The sequence below is a fragment of the Salvia miltiorrhiza genome, chromosome 4, assembly GCF_028751815.1.
Source record: "Salvia miltiorrhiza cultivar Shanhuang (shh) chromosome 4, IMPLAD_Smil_shh, whole genome shotgun sequence".
NCBI lineage: Eukaryota > Viridiplantae > Streptophyta > Magnoliopsida > Lamiales > Lamiaceae > Salvia > Salvia miltiorrhiza.
In genome coordinates, this window is record NC_080390.1 from 31,373,317 (window position 1) to 31,391,520 (window position 18,204).

The following is an 18,204-nucleotide window of genomic DNA, read 5'->3' on the forward strand; positions in this document are numbered from 1 at the left end:
ACTTTATGAATTGTATGAAGCTTACAAATCTTTGCATCAAGCTCATTCTCAAGCTTCAAGTCATGGAACAAGTCAAGAAGTTGAGTCTTCACAAGACTCAACTTCTTCAACTCCTTATCTTTTGATTGACAAGTTCAAAAAACAAAGGCGAGGTGTAGGAGATAGTGTTTCTAATGATTTGGATGTCTATTTAAGTGAGAAAGAAAGGGGAGTTGATGATTCAAAGAATTTTGACATAACATCTTGGTGGAAGGTTAACCAACCTAGATTGCCTATTCTTGCTCATCTTGCTCGGGATGTACTATCGGTGCCTATTTCTACGGTGGCATCCGAGTCCGCTTTTAGCACGAGGGGAGGATTCTTGATCCTTTTAGGAGTTCATTGTCTCCTAAACTTGTGGAGAGTCTCATTTGTTGCCAAGATTGGTTAAGGAAGTCGAAGGAAGCCATAACAATCGAAGAGGATATAGAGGCCATTCAAAAGCATGAAGAAGGTCTTTTTACTTGTGAATTATTTCTTCATATCTCCTTATTTAACTTACATTGTTTAATTATTTGCTTGTTTTCTTTTTGTAGCTTTGGCAAGTCTTGGCATTGTTTGTGAAGAAGGGAATGGAGATATGATGGAGTCTTGATTCTTGAAGCCAAATGACGAAGAAGCAATTGAAGTTGAAACTTTTGTGTTGTTTACTTAAAACTTTTAAATTCTCATTTTTATGTTGATGTTGGATTATTGAACATTTGTATTAAGGACTTGAATTGATGTTTGGTTGATTTGGGACTTGTTTAGGATTTATTTGTTAAGGACTTGGAATTGATGTTGTTTGCTTGTTTAGTATTTTAATTTAGGCTATTTTAGTGACTTCTTTAGTGTTTTGAGCAGTTTTTTTATGGTTTTTTTTCGAATTTTACATGCTGTTATTTACAGAATTCTGCAGATTTTCGGTTTTTTTGAAAAAAAAAAAAATCGGTTGGTTCGGGAACCGGCCGAAACCGATCGGTTTCGGCCGGTTCGGTTGTGGTCGGTTTTCAGCCCTCACTCGGTTCGGTTCGGTCCGTCCACCTCCAAGGTCGGTTCGGTTTCGGTTTGTCCAAATTGGTTCGGTTCGGTTCGGTTTTGAACCGATGCTCAGCCCTAATCGGACCGACCTATACCTTTTATAAAATAATTATTTGATTTATATATCTATAGTTGATAACACTCATGTTTCCATAGTTTTTAGTGTTCATATGATGTCTATTTTATAGGGAATTGAGTGTTTGATGATTATTTTGTGCTTAAATTGTTTTATCTTGTGAAATATGATTCTTGCTCGTACTTTGATGAATTTTACAGAAATATATATTCTGAATTTGGACCGGTGGTATTAATTAAAGTTGTAGTTCATCTCGATACGAGTTAGTATGCGCAAACGATTTGCAAATCCGAGTTCGGACGAGGAAGATATGGCCAGAACAAGAAAGTCGCGCGCAGCAGTGAATAGTGCCCGATGGGAATTTCCGAATTTTCGAGTTCTACACTGTATTTATCTCCTGTGCCCATATATAGGTCATTTGTCTGACCTATTAGACACATCTCTTCACCTCTTTTCACCCATGTTCCTCATCTTTTCATATTTTTCAGTTTTAGATTAGAATTTTATAGCTTTCATAGATTAGATTTCTTTTCCTCCAAGATTGAAGAATTAAACATTCAAGTTGTTGTTCAGATTTCTTTTCGGATTTTATCAAGTTTATTTATTATGCTTTTGATTTATTTTCTGATGTCTGGCTAGATTTTTAATATGATTTTAGAGTTTGTAATAATTAGATTTATGTAATTAATTTGTTAATACATTTTTGCCTTCCAGTGTATGATTTATAATTCCTGGTGCTTGAATTCTTGTGAATTATCTGATCAATAATTTGCATGTGTAGCTATTCGGTTTGAGACCTAGCGGAGATAACTGTTTAGCGGATTCATGAATGTGTGATATGATATTAAACTTGAGACCTGACGGAAATATGTGGATCATAGGGAGCTATTCTTAGGCGCTTTCGGGAGTTAGTAGATTTTCTTGAGACCTGGCGGAGATAGATAATTTTACTAATTTACGATCGTTGCTGCTCTAGCGAGAGTAATTGACTAATTGTGTGATCTCTCATCATAGGTGGATTAAACTGGTAATTAGGATTAATAGGTTGATTATGTGAATTTGATTAATGAATTTACAACCCTGGGATCAGTCGTTTATCATCTGAATTTTATATTTAATTTTTATTCGCCCTGCTTTTATCTTTAATCGTTCCTTATTATTTTGGTTGCATGTCTACTGTGATAGTTTAATTTGAAAGTACTTAGAGTTATTTCGGTTATCAGTCCCTGTGGAGACGATACTCTGCTTGCTATTTATTACTATAATTGCGTTATGTGAGTTGCAGTTTTCATTGTTAATAAAATTGTGATCAATAATATTATTAACAAATAAATTAAATTTGACCTAAATTCTACCCTAATACAAAATATGAAGTGAATTTGTTCCCCACACTCCAATACCCTAGCCGTCGGATCTCACCCACCAGCCACTCCATTCCACCCTAATAGGAAATCTAAAGTGAATCTGTCTCCCATACCCCAATACCTAGCCGCTGGATCTCGCGTCGGACCTTCCCTCTCCGTCTCCAGCAAGCGGCGCCGCCCCGCAGCAGCCTGGCCAAGAGTATGCATTTTCTATGTTTGCTCCGTTCTAAAGTTTGTACTTTTTGTCATTTCGGTACGTCCCACAAGAGTATGCATTTTCTATTTTTGTGCATTACCCATTACATAATACTAAAAATAAAGTGGGTTTATTTCTCCACTCACAACACACTCATCCAACATTTATTAAAATTCGTGTCACAAAAAATTTTGCACATATATATAAGAGCATCTCAAGCGTGAGGAAAGAGAGCGTGCCAGACCGATCCGGCACGCTGCGCAGCGCCGCGCGTTGGTGTCCCCCCTCCCCCCAGCTCGTGCTCGAGTTGATGGATGGTGCCAGGCACAGAAGCTTTAAAATAGAGTGCATGTTGGCACACACTTGAAAAACAAAAACAAAAAAGCTTTGAAATTCGTCAACCGTTTGAACCCTTTTTTTCTTTTATTTTTATTTTTATTTTTATTTTTTTTATTGTTGCCCCAAACGGCTCTTTGCCCCTCCCCACTTTTTTAATTTCTTTTTATTTATGTATATATACTACTTCTTCCCCCACTTCATTTTTCACATCCAACACAATTCTCTCTTCCTCCCTCAATCTATTCTCTCATATTTAGTGTAAAAATGGATCGTCAATTCGATGATTACTTGAAGAAATACGCTGAAGGCTCGGGTGTTCCTAGTCCTTCTATGATGATGGGTTTGTGCCTTCTTTCAAGGCTCGAATATCTTTTCCCCGGGCTCTTTTCTAACCCCGGCGAACCCACCGCCCATCGTTGAAGCCGAAGCCGCCAAAGGCACGAAGCCAAAGTCTTCCAAGGCCCGCACTGAGTACAAGTCCACAGAGACAGAGATCATCTGCATATTATGGGCGGAGGCTACCCACAACTCAATATTGGGGACGGGCAAAAAGGCTATCCAATATTGGAAAGGAATCACTTCAGAGATTCAACACCAATAAACCTGAGGGAGCTCCTGCTTGTGAGAACATGCATATCAAATCCCACTTTCAACGCGTCCAAAAGAACGTCAAAGTGCGGGAAGCGATCTACGGAAAATGCAAAGCTAATGGAATGAGTGAGGAGCAAATCCTCAGCAGGTGCAAGAAATCTACGAGGCCAACAATGAAGCCCAATTCAAGCAATATTTCAAAGCTTGGATAATCTTGTGCGAATGTCAGGGATTCGCATCTCAGGGAGAGGGTGTACACTCCTCCAAGAAGTCGAAGGGCTCCGAAGGGCAGACCACAACAACATCTTCAGAGCCAAGTATCCCGACAAAGCCCCAAGGCCAGAAAGCAACAAAGCGTGATAAAGGCAAGGGGAAGAAAGTGGAATCCTCAACGGAAAAGGCACAATACTACAAGGCACTGGAACGCGTTGCACACGACATAGAAGAATTTATCATCCAAACTTGTTCCATCGCCGAAGCAAAATCCAAACCAACCAAAGCAAAAGTCAACGTAAAGCTAAAGTTGCTGAAGCAAAAATTAGAGAAGCCAAGGTGAAAAGGGAAAAGCTCGATTTCAAAATCATCAACACGGACACTTCGAGTATGTTGTAGGATCAATTGGCATGGCACCAGAACATGGTCCAAGAAGTGCTCAGGCGTAAAGGATTCATGTAGTGTAGATTTAAATTACCGTATTTTTTTTAATTAATGTTGAATTCAAATTTTAGTTATCTAAATTATTGGACTAGTTTTTATTTTAATTAATGTAATGTTTAATTTTAATTTTAATGAAATGTTGAATTTTAAAATAGAAGAGTAAAAATGAGATTAAATGGAAATGTAAATTATAGCGCCTCTTATAAAGCCAATGCAATGGAGTGAGAGGCGCTAAGATGAGGACCACCTTATAGCGTCTTCTTATAGCACCTGCCCACTGAGATGCTCTAAATAATTAATGATATCTTAATTTATGCGAGGACTAAATATGGCATTTCACAAAATTATAGATTCATTACAAGTTTAGTAAAATCAACTAGTTATAAGGACATATATAAATGGGTTAATTACAATAAAACTTATGAACTTCTCCCCAATTTTGCAACTTTTGAACTTTACATTTTATCTGGAATTCCATGAATTTAATGGTGCATTCAGTTTTGCCACAATTTTTATAAGGAAATATTAATTAAATTAATCTTTCAATTAATTTAATTCTTCTAGAATCCAACTTTTTCAATTTTCTTCATATTTGCTCAGCGATCCCAGAATTTTGACAATTGTTCCTCTTTATTCAAATCTAGCAATTTCTGCACAAAATCACACTTAATTGTGTATATTGAATTCTAGTAAAGTACAAATAATTCAAGAATATGAATAATTAAATATATCCATCAATTATGTAAGTCATACATTTGAATCATTTTTATTTACAAAATTACCATTAATAAAATTAATTTCACTTTTTTAACATAATATAGATAGATTAATTAAACAGGAAAAGAAAAAGTCAATAAACAATAAACAAGGGTTATTAGCCTGTAAATACACGAACTTTTTATATTTTCTGAAATTTAACATGACTTTTAATTTTAGTCCACAAATACATGAACTTAGCATTTTTTCTAGTTTTGACATCGATAAGAAAAAAATTCTAATTTACTATTAACGTGAAGGCCGGTATACCATGTCATTCACTCTCTAATCAAAATAATGAATCAAATTACTCTATTCAAGTGCATATTTCGTAATCCACGTCATGTATTCCGGCCTCCACCTCAACAATAAATAGAGTTTTTTCATGTCAATGTTAAAAATCAGAAAAAATGCTAAGTTCGTGTATTTGTGAGCTAAAAATAAAAGTCATGTTAAATTTTAGAAAATATAAAAAGTTCGTGTATTTAGAGGCTAATAACCCCAATAAACAATGAAAACACCTAATTTTATTACACAAGTTGGTTGTGACCAAAACAAAAAGAAAAAGATGATATTTCGTTCCCAAGCCCAACGCTACAAATAATAGAATCTAAATATGAAATTCTCATTCTTTCCTTTAAAAAAAAGAAGAAAAACAGAAAAATAGAACCCAACCAAAGAGAAGTTAATGCTCCGCTTGCTTTGATTTCAAGTTCAGAATCCGACATCTGTGTTTTTGGACACTAGGCAGATCCAAACACCCAACACCTGTTTCCTTCTCCCTGATTTTGCAGAAATATATAAAGCACGAGAAAACAGAGCTCAAAAATGGGATCACTATTCAGCTCAACGCTTAAAAGGGAAGACATAGATATGGCGCTTGCCAAGGCCAAGCAGATCGTTTCCTCAAATCCAGTTGTAGTTTTCAGGTAATTCCTAGAACTCTTTATTTATTTCTTACTATTAATTAATTAATTTGTATTTTAAAATTTTGATTTCTATGGTCAGAGTTTTGGTTTGGGGATTTGTTGTGGAAGATTGATTATTGTATGTGTTGTTCATGATTTATCGTTGTAAACTGAATTTATTGATTGGTGAAAAAAATTCCCTTTGTTTTATGATCAAATTGGCTAAACCATCATTGATGTGCGTCCAACATATTGATCAATAGTTGTAAATAAAAAGTAATAATAATAATCTCTGTTATTGACTCTGTTTTTTATTTTCTGGCAAGTTGGTATGTGCTTCTCTTTAAATGGCTATCAAGTTAGAAGATGTTTGTCGGATTCGAACTCGAGTTAGTATCTTATGTATACTACTCTTTTTTTGGATCCAAACATTACCAATCTTTGAGGGCTATCAGTAATCTTGAGTTATAAAAACTTATGTACACTCTTATTTCTCAAGTAGATGCATTGATTGATTCAGAACTTAGTTTGATCATCTTATCTTTCAAGTATTTAAGTGTATGTTTTTATCAATTTAATCTTTCACACAAATAAATGCCCTCATAGTGTATTGATCTTCAAGTCTTTCTAGTTATTTCATCATTCCTTTTGCTCAATAAGGTCAAGCTCGATTGCTCACTAGTGATGTATAGTAAGTTTGGATTGTAATCTTGTCTTAAAAGATTTTTTACTTTTCATGATTGATAAGATACATAATTGAGTGTTTTTATCTTCAATACTTGGAGTTCTCCAATCCTACCCTTTTAATGGGGATATGGATCAAGCAAAATTAGCTTAAACGATAGAAATTATCATGGAGGCTTTCTTATATCCCAAAGTTTCAATCCATTTTAGCGAACGATGGGTTAACTTATAGTACGATTTTTTATATATATAGGTTAATCTTAAAAAATAACCTCCTCTAATTATATTTGGTGCAGTAAGAAGTACTGTGGATATTGCCCTAGGGTTAAGAACCTACTTTCCCAGTTACAAGCAACTTATAAAGTCATTGAACTAGATGAGGAAGGTGAGTTTGAAAAACCACACTTCATCTGACTATACATTGTGCTTTTCCGTTATCACAGAAGCTGACAAGTTTCTTATTTGCTTCCTTAAGCCGATGGTGATGAGATCCAGGCAGCGTTGCACGAGTGGACGGGGCAGAGAACTGTCCCAAATGTATTCATCAACGGCAAACACATAGGTGGCTCTGATGGTAAGTTTTTGATCACTAATAAGTAATGCAGACAAAGAGGTATCTCTAGTTTTATTTGATGAACACTCGTAGTTTAAGTTGCGATTGAATTCTCTATCTGTTTGCAGTGGTTATGGCAAAACACCAGCAGGGCCAACTTGTTCCATTGCTGATTGAAGCTGGTGCAATTCCAAAACAAAGCATGCAGTCCTGAACTTCCATTAGTGGATGGAAATGAGCTTAGCTTACTTACTCCAACAATAAATCCAATGACATAAATTATGGAACTTGTGCATTAAAAGTTAGTAAACACTTTGTCCTAATAGAGTTGCTGTTGTAGGGCCTTTGTTTTTCAGCAGCATTTCTTGTAATATTCCGTTTAAAGTGGCATATTTATGGCTGCCTAGCTTGTATCATGATCGATGAGCTAACTAGCATTACGTAGTAGTGTGTATATTGGTCTAGTGGTAAAATAGTTAATGCATAAGGTTAAGGTCTGGTGGTAAAATAGTTAATGCATAAAGTTAAAGGTTTCGATTTAAATTCACCTCATCGTCATGTGATCTTTAAATTAGCGCGAATTACAAATGGCTAGAGTAACTTGGGGTGTCATTAGAAGTAGCTCGAATTACAAATGGCGAAAAGTCCTATTTTTAATGTATAAAAGATGAACCACGTTCTTATTCAATCGCTTGCTAATCATAAGAGATGGGTAAAGCTCACTTGGAAAATAATAAGGTGAGAAAGACGACAAGAATGAAGGTAAAAATGGATTTAAAAAAAGAAGGAAGGTAGAAATGGATTAAAGATGGGTATAAAATGACAAACCTTTGTTATTTATTGATATAAGATTATCATTTTCCTTTATCTCGAGATAATTTTAGAGAAATAAAAGCGTAGAGTTAAGAAATTCTATAAAGCAAAAATGTTAGAAAATCAACATTTCAGACACATAATTTTAGAGATAAAAAATTCTAGTGAAAATTTTGAAAAGAGAGAACAATTATTTTTAAAGTTCAAAACTCTATATCTATTTTAAAATGTCACTCTCGCGGTCTCATTAATAATCACCAACTTTCTTTTTCCATCTATCCCATTAATAATGGCTCAATCCAAAAGAAGGAAATTATTTTCTCTCACAAAAAGTTGTAGGCTCCAACATTTTCTATCATTTTTATTCTTTCTTCATAATAATTGTGTCGAATAGTAATAAGCTGTTATAGTGGGTTGGATGAAGTATCTTCCTAAAAAAAATTCAATAAATTTCTCTGAATAAAATTTATAATATTCCCTCTTTCTTTCTCTAAAAATATACTATTTTTTTTTAAAAAAAATATCTCTACAAAATTATTTCTTTAGAATTTTCCCTCTCAAAAAATTCATTTATTTAAAATTTATACTTTAAAACTTATTCCCTTTGTCCCAATCCAATAAGCCGCAAGGCTTGGGCACAAATATTAATGATGTGTGTGATTTAGTTATCTATTTTCGTGTCGTTTTGCCATTGATTTTTCCTTTATATTATCCAAGTTGTTGACATTTGGCGCATGAATTAGATGGACTGGAGATAGATCTCGTGGATGGAAGAAGTTGGTGGAAATCGAGCTATTGATGAAGATTAGAGTTGATTGTGGAGGAATTTAGATATTGAGCTTGGAGTTAATTATTTTTCATTTAATTAAGTCCAAAACTCTTATTTTAATTATTTTAGGTTGTGTTTTATTAAAAGGGCCGAAGCCCGTAGGGATTAGAGAGGCGGTGGCTTAAGGGAGTCTTAATTCCCTAATTTTTGTTTCCATATAGCCGCATAGTTATTATATTGATAGGAGGATTCTTGTTTTTATCTTTATCATTAGACATAGCCGCACTTTTAGACTAGAGTTTTAATAGTTGACTTTGATTAGAATTTTGATATACACTTTACTTTTTCCTTAGTTTAGTGCAGACGATTTCTTTTAGTTTACATGCATGCAAGGTTTTAGCTTTTAATATTTTACTTGTTTTCTAGCTTTGGAATTTGGGGGGGAGAATTGCGACTGGATCTTGAAGGAGTAATCGAGTTGTGGTTAATTTATTTCAAATTTAATTTCTTGCTTTTTAATTATTTCGTTAGTTTTAATTTGTGTATTATTTGTTTATCATATTTGATTATTATGTTTTCTTTTATTTCTTTGGTTGTTGTTAATTTAATTATGAGTAGCTAAGCTTTTAATTCGGCGAGAATAATGAAGCATTAATTTAATAATCCGTGAGACCTAATTGGTTTTAAAATTGATTCCTATTAATTCCGATTAATTCCTAGGGTTTAAAGATAATTCCGATTTTATTTAAGCCTGATCAACTTAGGTTTAATTGGATTATAGTCAATTAGCACTTCCAATCCGTAATTGTTGGAATAGGGCTGATTAGTGACAAAACTACCATGTTTGTAGTAGGAATTAATTGGTATATTAATTATTACTAGCGTATCTAGGATAATTGATATAAATTGGATTCCTTCATCTTAATGCTATTAGAATATTAAATCTAAGACTGGCGTATCCAGCTAGGTTATATTTTAATAAGGAAAATAGACAAGACTAGCGTATCTAGCTGTCTATCGACACAGTAAGTAGGAATTGAGGTATGTCAGTGCGTATCACGGTATCCTATAACTAATTGGTTAATAGGGATTAATTAATTATTGCGTCGAGGATCAGAGATTAAATTAGTGTGGATTTATTTGAGCCGAATTACCTTTTTAATTGATTTAATTCAAGAGTCTTTTATTTGATTAATTTTGCATTCTTAGTTTTAATTAATTCTTCTTAAAATTAAGGCGCGGTGGCATCACCAAAAATATAGATTTTAGGGAATTGAATGATTTTTATCTGCTCTCTGTGGGATCGACCCTGCTTACCATTATACTAAATTATTTTGGTAATTCCGCAGGAATTATTTGGTGGTATACGACGTCCACCAATTAACAAATGAATAATTTATAATAAAATAGGAGAGAGAAAATAACTTTTGTTGAGGATATATATGTGTCCAAAAAGTAGGAGAGAGAAATAAGGAAAATATAATTATGTGCGAAGTACAATGACATTTGGTGTAAATAATGAGTTATATGAGGATATTTGTTATGTATTGGCTTTCCATTTTGAGAAGTGACTTATTGAATTGAGACGTCCAAATAAGAAAATATGGCATATTGAATTGGGACGTAGGGAGTACTCCCTCCGTCCATGATATCGTTTCCACTTCTGTCATTTTGGTCCGTCCACGATATTTGTTATGTATTGGCTTTCCATTTTGAGAAGTGACCTATTGAATTGAGACGTCCAAATAAGAAAATATGGCATATTGAATTGGGACGTAGGGAGTACTCCCTCCGTCCATGATATCGTTTCCACTTCTGTCATTTTGGTCCGTCCACGATATTGGTTTCCACTTCCATTTATAGCAATATGGTCCACAAACTTCCACTCACAACAATAGTGGGACAAACTCCACTCACAACAATATCACTATTATCAACTACTATTCATCATTTTTTTAAAATTTGTGTCGTCCATAAAGTGAAAACGATATCGTGAACGAAGATAGTATAAATTTTCTCTATTAAGCCTTCTCTTAGAAAATTATCTCTAAAAATTTCCCTTTCTAAATTTTTCATTCCCTTGTATCTTCTCTTAGTAAATTTTTCTTGATAAGTTTAATCTCAATCTAAGTTTTATCTAAAATCTAACTTTTATTTCTAGAATTTTCTTTAACTAAAATCATTTTACCTCTCTAAAATTTTCTCTCTCTAGAAATTTATCTCTATAAAATTTACACTTTAAAGTTTATATCTCTATAAGACCATCTCTAATAGTGCCTCCCATTTTAAGGTTTTTGCTGATATCATCATAGATATATCATTACGTTACCTTCCTCTTATTTTCACCTTCAACAATACCTCCTCAAATTCATATTTTTGTTGACATTATTGTGACACACTTTTCACTCATTTTCAATTCACTTACTCCCTTTGTCCCAATAAAAGTGGTCACCTTTCTATTTTAGTTTATCCCATTATAAGTGGCTCAAACCCAAAATAGTAAAGATTTGGGCTTAATTAAGCCCACTAGGTCAATTTAATTATTCTTCTAATTTAAACCTACTACATCTATTCCTACCTAACCCTAGCTGCACTCAAGGGTTTCCAATTCATTTCTCTCTCGTCTCTCTCTAACCTGTCGCACCACGCCATGAAAGGTCAAGAATCTTCCAGCTCTTCATCGTCGATCCTTGGATCTGTACCCTCCGATTTCTTTCCCACCGGCCTTGTTGTCAAGGCGGAGCCATTGTGTTCTCCGTTTCACGAGGGGTGCAAACCGCCGCTGCCTCCACCGACCCGCCGTCTACAATGATAAGGAGGACCTCACCTCCGACACTCTAGCGTCATTTGAAGTCTGTCACCTCTCTGAGCGGCGTCGTGTTCCCCCACTCATCGGTGCTTTTTTTTTTTTAGCAAAACCTTTCCCAACAGTGGTCTCCCTGTGTCCGCCGTCGTTGATTGGCAACCGTTGACCATCGATTCACCGATCTTGACTCTCGATTCGCTGGGGCCAGAGGACGATCTCACTGGCCTCGTTGTCGTCGACTCATTGTCACCATGGTCCGATGGGGATTTCGGCGAAAATAGCGAGGATTTGGAGTCGGAAGGGTGGACGACATTCTTGGAGACGGAGGAGCAGCCAGTTCTAGAAAGGACACATACAAGCGCCGACATGATGAAGATCTTGCTTTCCTTGATCTTTACTTTGGTGAGAAGTTTCCTTTTACACTATATTTGTTGGCTTTAGAGCATCTCCAATGGTTCACTCTACATTAGAGTGAACTTTACTCTATTGTAGAGTGAAATGTAGAGTAATTTAGTTTTGCTCTTCAACAATCAACTCTATATTTCACTCTACAATGAAATATTCTATTTTGATACTTTCAATTATTATTAAATTAATATTTTTATATAGTTATTATATATATTATATATATATATATATATATATTAAATTATATTTATATGTATTCTAATTTATATTATTATAATATAATAATATAATATAAATATTTTTTTTATTTTTCTACTATGAACTATATTTAAATTGTTGCACATTAATTTATTTCAACAACATAAAAAATAACATTACATAATACTTGTAAAAAACATAAATTACATGATAAGAGCAACACTAATATTACATAATACTTGCAAAAATTTAAATTACTTAACAATGGAAATTAACGTTCTAAATTTGAATATTCCCCCCACAAATGATCGACCAATGCATCACGAAGTGCAAGATGAGCCGATTTATCTTTGATGCTTCGATAACGTGCAAGAAAATCTTGAAACTCACTTGCTTCATTTGGCACTGTTTCGACGTCTGGAGTTGGGACTTCTCTCATCTCTTGAATTGGTGCAGACAAGTCTCTTTCATCCTCAATTATCATATTGTGCATGATAATGCAGGATTTCATGATAAGCTCCAAATGCTTCTTTTGCCAAAAACGGGCCGAATTTGCAACAATTGCAAATCGACTTTGAAGAACTTCAAATGCACGTTCCACATATTTTCTACACGACTCTTGTCTCGCAGCATTTTTGTTGGGAACCTTGTGGAATATCCTAACCCTTGTTTTGATGATACCAAAATTCATAGGACTTAAGTGTAATAGACTAGAATCGTTTTGAACTCAAGTGTTAGAGTTCGTTTCTAGTTTAGTTGCGGTGTCAAAGACTGAAGACTGAAGACTGAAGACTGGAGTTACCAACTGAAGTATCAGTTGAAGAATCAGTTGAAGACTGATTATTTAATGCGCGCAATAGACTGATACTAAAGTCAAGTATCAGTTGAACATTCCTCCTAGGACTGATCTTCCAACGTTCAGAGGAAGCCACGTACGCTCAAGTACAGCCGCATTAAATGCAGAGATATCTCAATATCTTATCTCTGCAGAGGTCATTCCTATCTGGTGGTTACTTTTCAGAGATGTCACATCTCCTGTCCTTCAAAGAGAGCCGTTTCCACACAGACAAGGAACCTCGAAGATTGAAGCCTCAGCCCAAATTCGAATTGCTCTCCAACGGAAGAAATCTTGAGGACGATTTACGCCAACGGATCTATTCAAGAGTTCTCCTACAAATAGCACTCGATGATCACTTCAATCTTCACCGATTCAACAACATAAGCTGAAGCTCTGCCGAAATAGCTACTCAGCCGAAAAGCTTAAACGCTCAAAGCTTGAATCGAAGAAGAGAATTCCAAAGCCAAAATCAGTCACTGCTGATTACATACATTCTCTTAGACCCTAGGCATATATTCTGTGTACCCAGAAGCCAAAGGTCAAACTTGCTTCAAAGAACTTGTTCTTTGTAAGTATAGTTGGCACTCGTTTAAACCTCTCCCCCATAAGAGTGTTTGAGTGACTCGGAGATTCAGGAAGGTACTCTGAACTCTGAAAGGGAAGTCTGAGCACGAGGTGTGCTTAGCAGGGAAATCCTACACGAGTTGTGTAGGTGCTGAAATCCTATACGAGGTGTGTAGGTAGGGAAACCCTACGCGAGGTGTGTAGGTGCTGAAGAGAGTTTATCTTCAGTTTACGGTTTGCAGTGCACCAGGCAAGCACTTGCGGAGTGGATTGTTGGTCTGATCAACCAGCCGTGGATGTAGGAAAGAGTTTTTCCGAACCACGTAAAAGTCTCTGTGTTATTTACAGCTTTCAGTTTTACATTCTTTACTGTGCTATTTCTATTGATAAAACTGAACACTGACTAACTTCTAGAGAAACCCTAATCCAACTATCTGCTCCACCGAGGTTATTCGAAACTAAGTTTAATTTCCGTTGCGTGTGATATCAATCTGACTGAACTATCCTCTGATAGTAAGGAAGAGTGATATCATCTCTATCTTTGCAAACACGACTGAAGCCCTTACGTGGATCAGTTAAGTTCTTGTGACTTAACTGGTAACTCTTTACTGAAGAGCTTTCAGTATCAGTCGTCAACCCTGTTGGTCAAAACTAATTTCGGTTAAACAGGTGTCTGGTTTGCTTGTAAAGTTTCTTTTCTATCTCTGACTGAGATCCCTCTGATTGAGGTTGGTAGATAGACTAAAAATAGCCTATAGGTGTATTCCCCCCCCCCCCATACACCTATTCGAGACCCCCCCGGACCTAACAATTTTTTTTTTTTTACAGTACGTGGTTCATGAATAGTTTGCACAAGTGTGGACCATTTTGGATATATTCCGTCAGCTAAATAATAACCCACATTATACTCTTTTCCTTATATTACATAATATGCAGGTGGAGTGATACCTCTAGCAAGCTCACTGAAAAGATGAGACATTTCCAAAACATTAATATCATTATTGGACCTTGGCATACCAAAGTATGAATGTCATATCCAAAGATCATAATCGGCGACAATTTCAAGAATGATCGTGGGAGATCCACTACGACCTGCATACGAGCCTGCCCAAGCAGTTGGACAATTTTTCCACTTCCAGTGCTTACAATCTAGACTACCTAACATTCCTGGGAAACCACGTTGTTGACCGATATATAGTAGTCTTGCAACATCACTAGAAGTAGGAGATCTAAGATATTGACTTGAAAATATTTCCACAATTGCACGACAAATTTTTTTGACACATTTAATTGCAGTAGACTCACCAATGTTGATGTACTCATCATGGCATCTGTTGGTACTCCGTATGCTAATATCCGAAATGCATCGGTTATTTTTTGCAGTGTGGACAAGCTCAGTCTACCAGTACAATCTCTGCTTTGTTGAAAATAATTGTTACAATTTTTTACAGCATCAACAATACGAAGGAATAAATTTCGAGACATTCGGAAATGTCTACGAAACATTCCTTCATTAAATATTGGATTTTTAGAAAAATAGTCGTTGAAGAGACGTTGGGCAGCTGCTTTTCGATCATGATGGATCATCCTGCGACCTGGAACTGAACCTTTGTGGATTGTTGTAGCATTTTGGTTTTCGATGAGGCTTGCTACAATGAAATTATTGGATAAAATATGTCGAGACATCAATTGATGTTCAACATCGCATTCATTGAGTATTTCTTTAAGCTCTTCATCGGATGAGCTTGAAGAAGAAAATATATCAGAAGAGCCAGCAGCATGATAATTCATATCTTATGAGAAATTGATAAGATAAGTGTACAGATTATGAGAAGTGCATACTTCTTATATAATAAAATTTATTCAGATAGGTGTACAAATCTTATCTATCCAATAATAAATATCCACCGTCCATTATGATTTCCATTAAATCCTCACCATCCGTTTCTTATCTATTCTGCAACTTTATAACATCAAATCTGCACCACATATTCTATATCTTACGTACAAATCTGCAAGAATAAATCTCTACCATTCGTCACGATTTCCATTAAATCCTCACCATTCGTTTCTTATCTATTCTGCAACTTTATAACATCTGCACCACATATTCTATATCTTACGTACAAATATGCAAGAATAAATCTATGCCATTCATTAGGATTTCCATTAAATCCCCACCATTCATTTCTTATCTTATCTGCAAAATTAATCTCTATAAATATGCTCTCCGATTTTTATACTTCCACACACAATCTAAGCTTTTATTTCTTATTTTTGTCTTTTTTTTATTTGTTTGTTATTCTGCCTTTCATGGCTTCTACTCGACAGCCTAATTACACAATCGATGAAGATAAACATCTTTGTCATGTGTATGTGGATCTATCCCAAGATAGTGAAACGAGAATATATAAAAAAAAAGATACCTTTTGGAAAGACATTGTGAAGGTATATAATAGTGAAAAACCTTCTCCAAATTTTCTTGATCGTAACAAAAGATCGCTTGAAACTTGCATGCAAGTCATTATGAGTTCTCTTTCAAAATTCAAAGGATGTGTGCAACAAATCGAATATCTAAATCCAAGTGGAGCTTCTGAGAAAGATATTATAAGTAATTATTTATTTTTACAGTTGATTTAACTAATTAATTGTCGTGCTATTGTTAACATATGTTATTTATTATTCAGTTTGATCGTGCAAAACAATTACTGACGGAGGATCCAAGATATAAGAAAGGATTCAAGTTTGAGCATGTCTGGCCCATAATGAAAGATTTTGTGAAGTTTGATTGTCCGTCACAAAGGTCTTCATTTCAATCAGAAACAACACCAGAATCTCCTATCTCACCTGACGGTTTGTCTCCTTTTTGTATCAATTTAAGTGATGGTAGTGGTAGTGGTTCAGGACCAACAGAATGCCCAGATGTGTAAAAAAGGCTAAAAATAAGAGAAAAAAAGGCGAAGATATGTCTGGTATCCTAAAAGTAATTGATCAGGGAAATAAAATACTTGAAGAAATAATGGATAACTCATCCACAAAAAAAGATCATATCATACAACTACAACAACAAAAGATTGAAGCAAAAAAAACAAGCTCTTGCATTTCGTAAGTGGGAAGCAGATAATAAAATTTTGATGATAGACACCGATAATATTTCTGATCCCATTCGACGGGAGTACTTCAAACAAGAACAACCCAGAATCATATTGAAAAGGCAAGACGGTTCAGGTTCAAGCAATGCTTTCAACATGTTTGGTGATGAATTTCCAAATTTTGGCGGATCTGGAAGTGATGCTAGAGGATCTGAAGGGGATTTTGGACCTTATTGAATGTTTTCTTAATTTAATATTATTGTATTTCTATTTCTTGTAATTTTATGTTTATGATGTTTTTGTGTTGTTGTAATTTTATTATTATCGCAATTTTATATTATTGTATTTTTATGATGTTGCAATTTAAAAATTCTATATAATATCTTTTATAATTTATAAACATAAAAAATGAAATAAATTAATAATATAGAAAATAAAAAAATATATTCTGCACATAAAGAAGATAAATAAGAAGTATTTGTTATGAATAACAAAAACAAATAAAAATAAAACAACAAAAAGAAAGATAAAAGAAAAGGAAAAAAAATTAAACTACCCGCTACATTTGCCGGGGTACTATTCACTTACTCTACAATTTGGTGTAAAGTGGCGTGTTGCTAGAGAGAGGATAGCACTGCAATGTGACGTTTTACTCTAAAATAGAGTGCCATTGCAGTTGCTCTTAGTTTCTCTGATATTAGTAGGGTTCGCACGCACTGTTGGTTGTTGGTGTCTATTATGCTGAAATGATGATTATTATTCCCATTATTTTATTTGAAATTTCTATGATGCCTACACTATCTATTCTGAGAAATTTCTAGTTGAAGTATTGGATGCTTTGGTTTTTTATGGTTTAAGGCCGTCTGGTGTATTCATATATATTGATGTATTGTGTGTTTTATGGTTTAAGGCCGACCGATGCCTTCATATATATTGATGTATTGGGTGTTTATGGTTCACAAGGCTGCACAAAAGGTTTTAAAACAAACATGGTCTTCATACATTTAAAATAGAGTCTTTACAGCATCCTTTTAGCACTATGTTAAGTGTCTCTACAAAAATTAAATTTGCCTCATGTCTAGGCACAAAGTCAAAAAATAAAACAAGGCATGGTCTGCGTGTAGAATCATTTTTCATCAATGTGGACGGTGTTGTTCATGGTCTTAAACTTTAGAGCCATCATAATTCGGTCAAACTCCAATCCTTCTAAAGAAAACTGAAGTCGAAGCAACTTGTTGCCTGATTGACCCACCTCCAAACTGTGTTTTTGTTGTGATTTATTCCCACTGTCAACCTTCGTATTGTTGATCTTTTGAGTAGATCTAAGCTTTGAATTAGCTCTAAGTTTACGTGAACTCTTTTTTTCCTAGGTGCATTTGGTTTTGCACTTGTTAAGAATATTTGCTCACCTTCTGCCTTTTGTTTCTTGGCTGCCCAAAGCAAGTGACTGTACGCTTCGATGAGTTGAAGATGGTGACAACCTTCTTCATGAATTCTGTCTTTGGGTTGCCATTCTTCAAGTTTTGAAGCAAA

At 34.8% G+C, this 18,204-nt stretch overlaps 1 protein-coding gene, 1 long non-coding RNA gene and 1 pseudogene across 2 annotated transcripts; 1 reads left to right on the top strand and 2 right to left on the bottom strand.

The window, feature by feature from the left end:
- The first annotated feature begins 5,575 nt into the window (after positions 1-5,575).
- On the top strand, positions 5,576-7,599 carry LOC131019922 (glutaredoxin). Its single transcript, XM_057948548.1, has 4 exons — positions 5,576-5,967; positions 6,927-7,015; positions 7,106-7,204; positions 7,312-7,599. The coding sequence occupies exons 1-4, from the start codon at positions 5,867-5,869 to the stop codon at positions 7,395-7,397; spliced, it is 375 nt and encodes a 124-aa protein (XP_057804531.1). The 5' UTR covers positions 5,576-5,866; the 3' UTR covers positions 7,398-7,599.
- Positions 7,600-11,348: 3,749 nt separating this feature from the next.
- Positions 11,349-12,139, bottom strand: LOC131019925 (uncharacterized). The gene is made up of 2 exons (XR_009100546.1): positions 11,732-12,139; positions 11,349-11,684 (listed from the first exon to the last, which is right to left on the bottom strand). It is a non-coding gene; the product is annotated as an uncharacterized LOC131019925 (long non-coding RNA).
- Positions 12,140-12,974: 835 nt separating this feature from the next.
- On the bottom strand, positions 12,975-16,246 carry LOC131019913 (uncharacterized; annotated as a pseudogene).
- Positions 16,247-18,204: the final 1,958 nt, after the last annotated feature.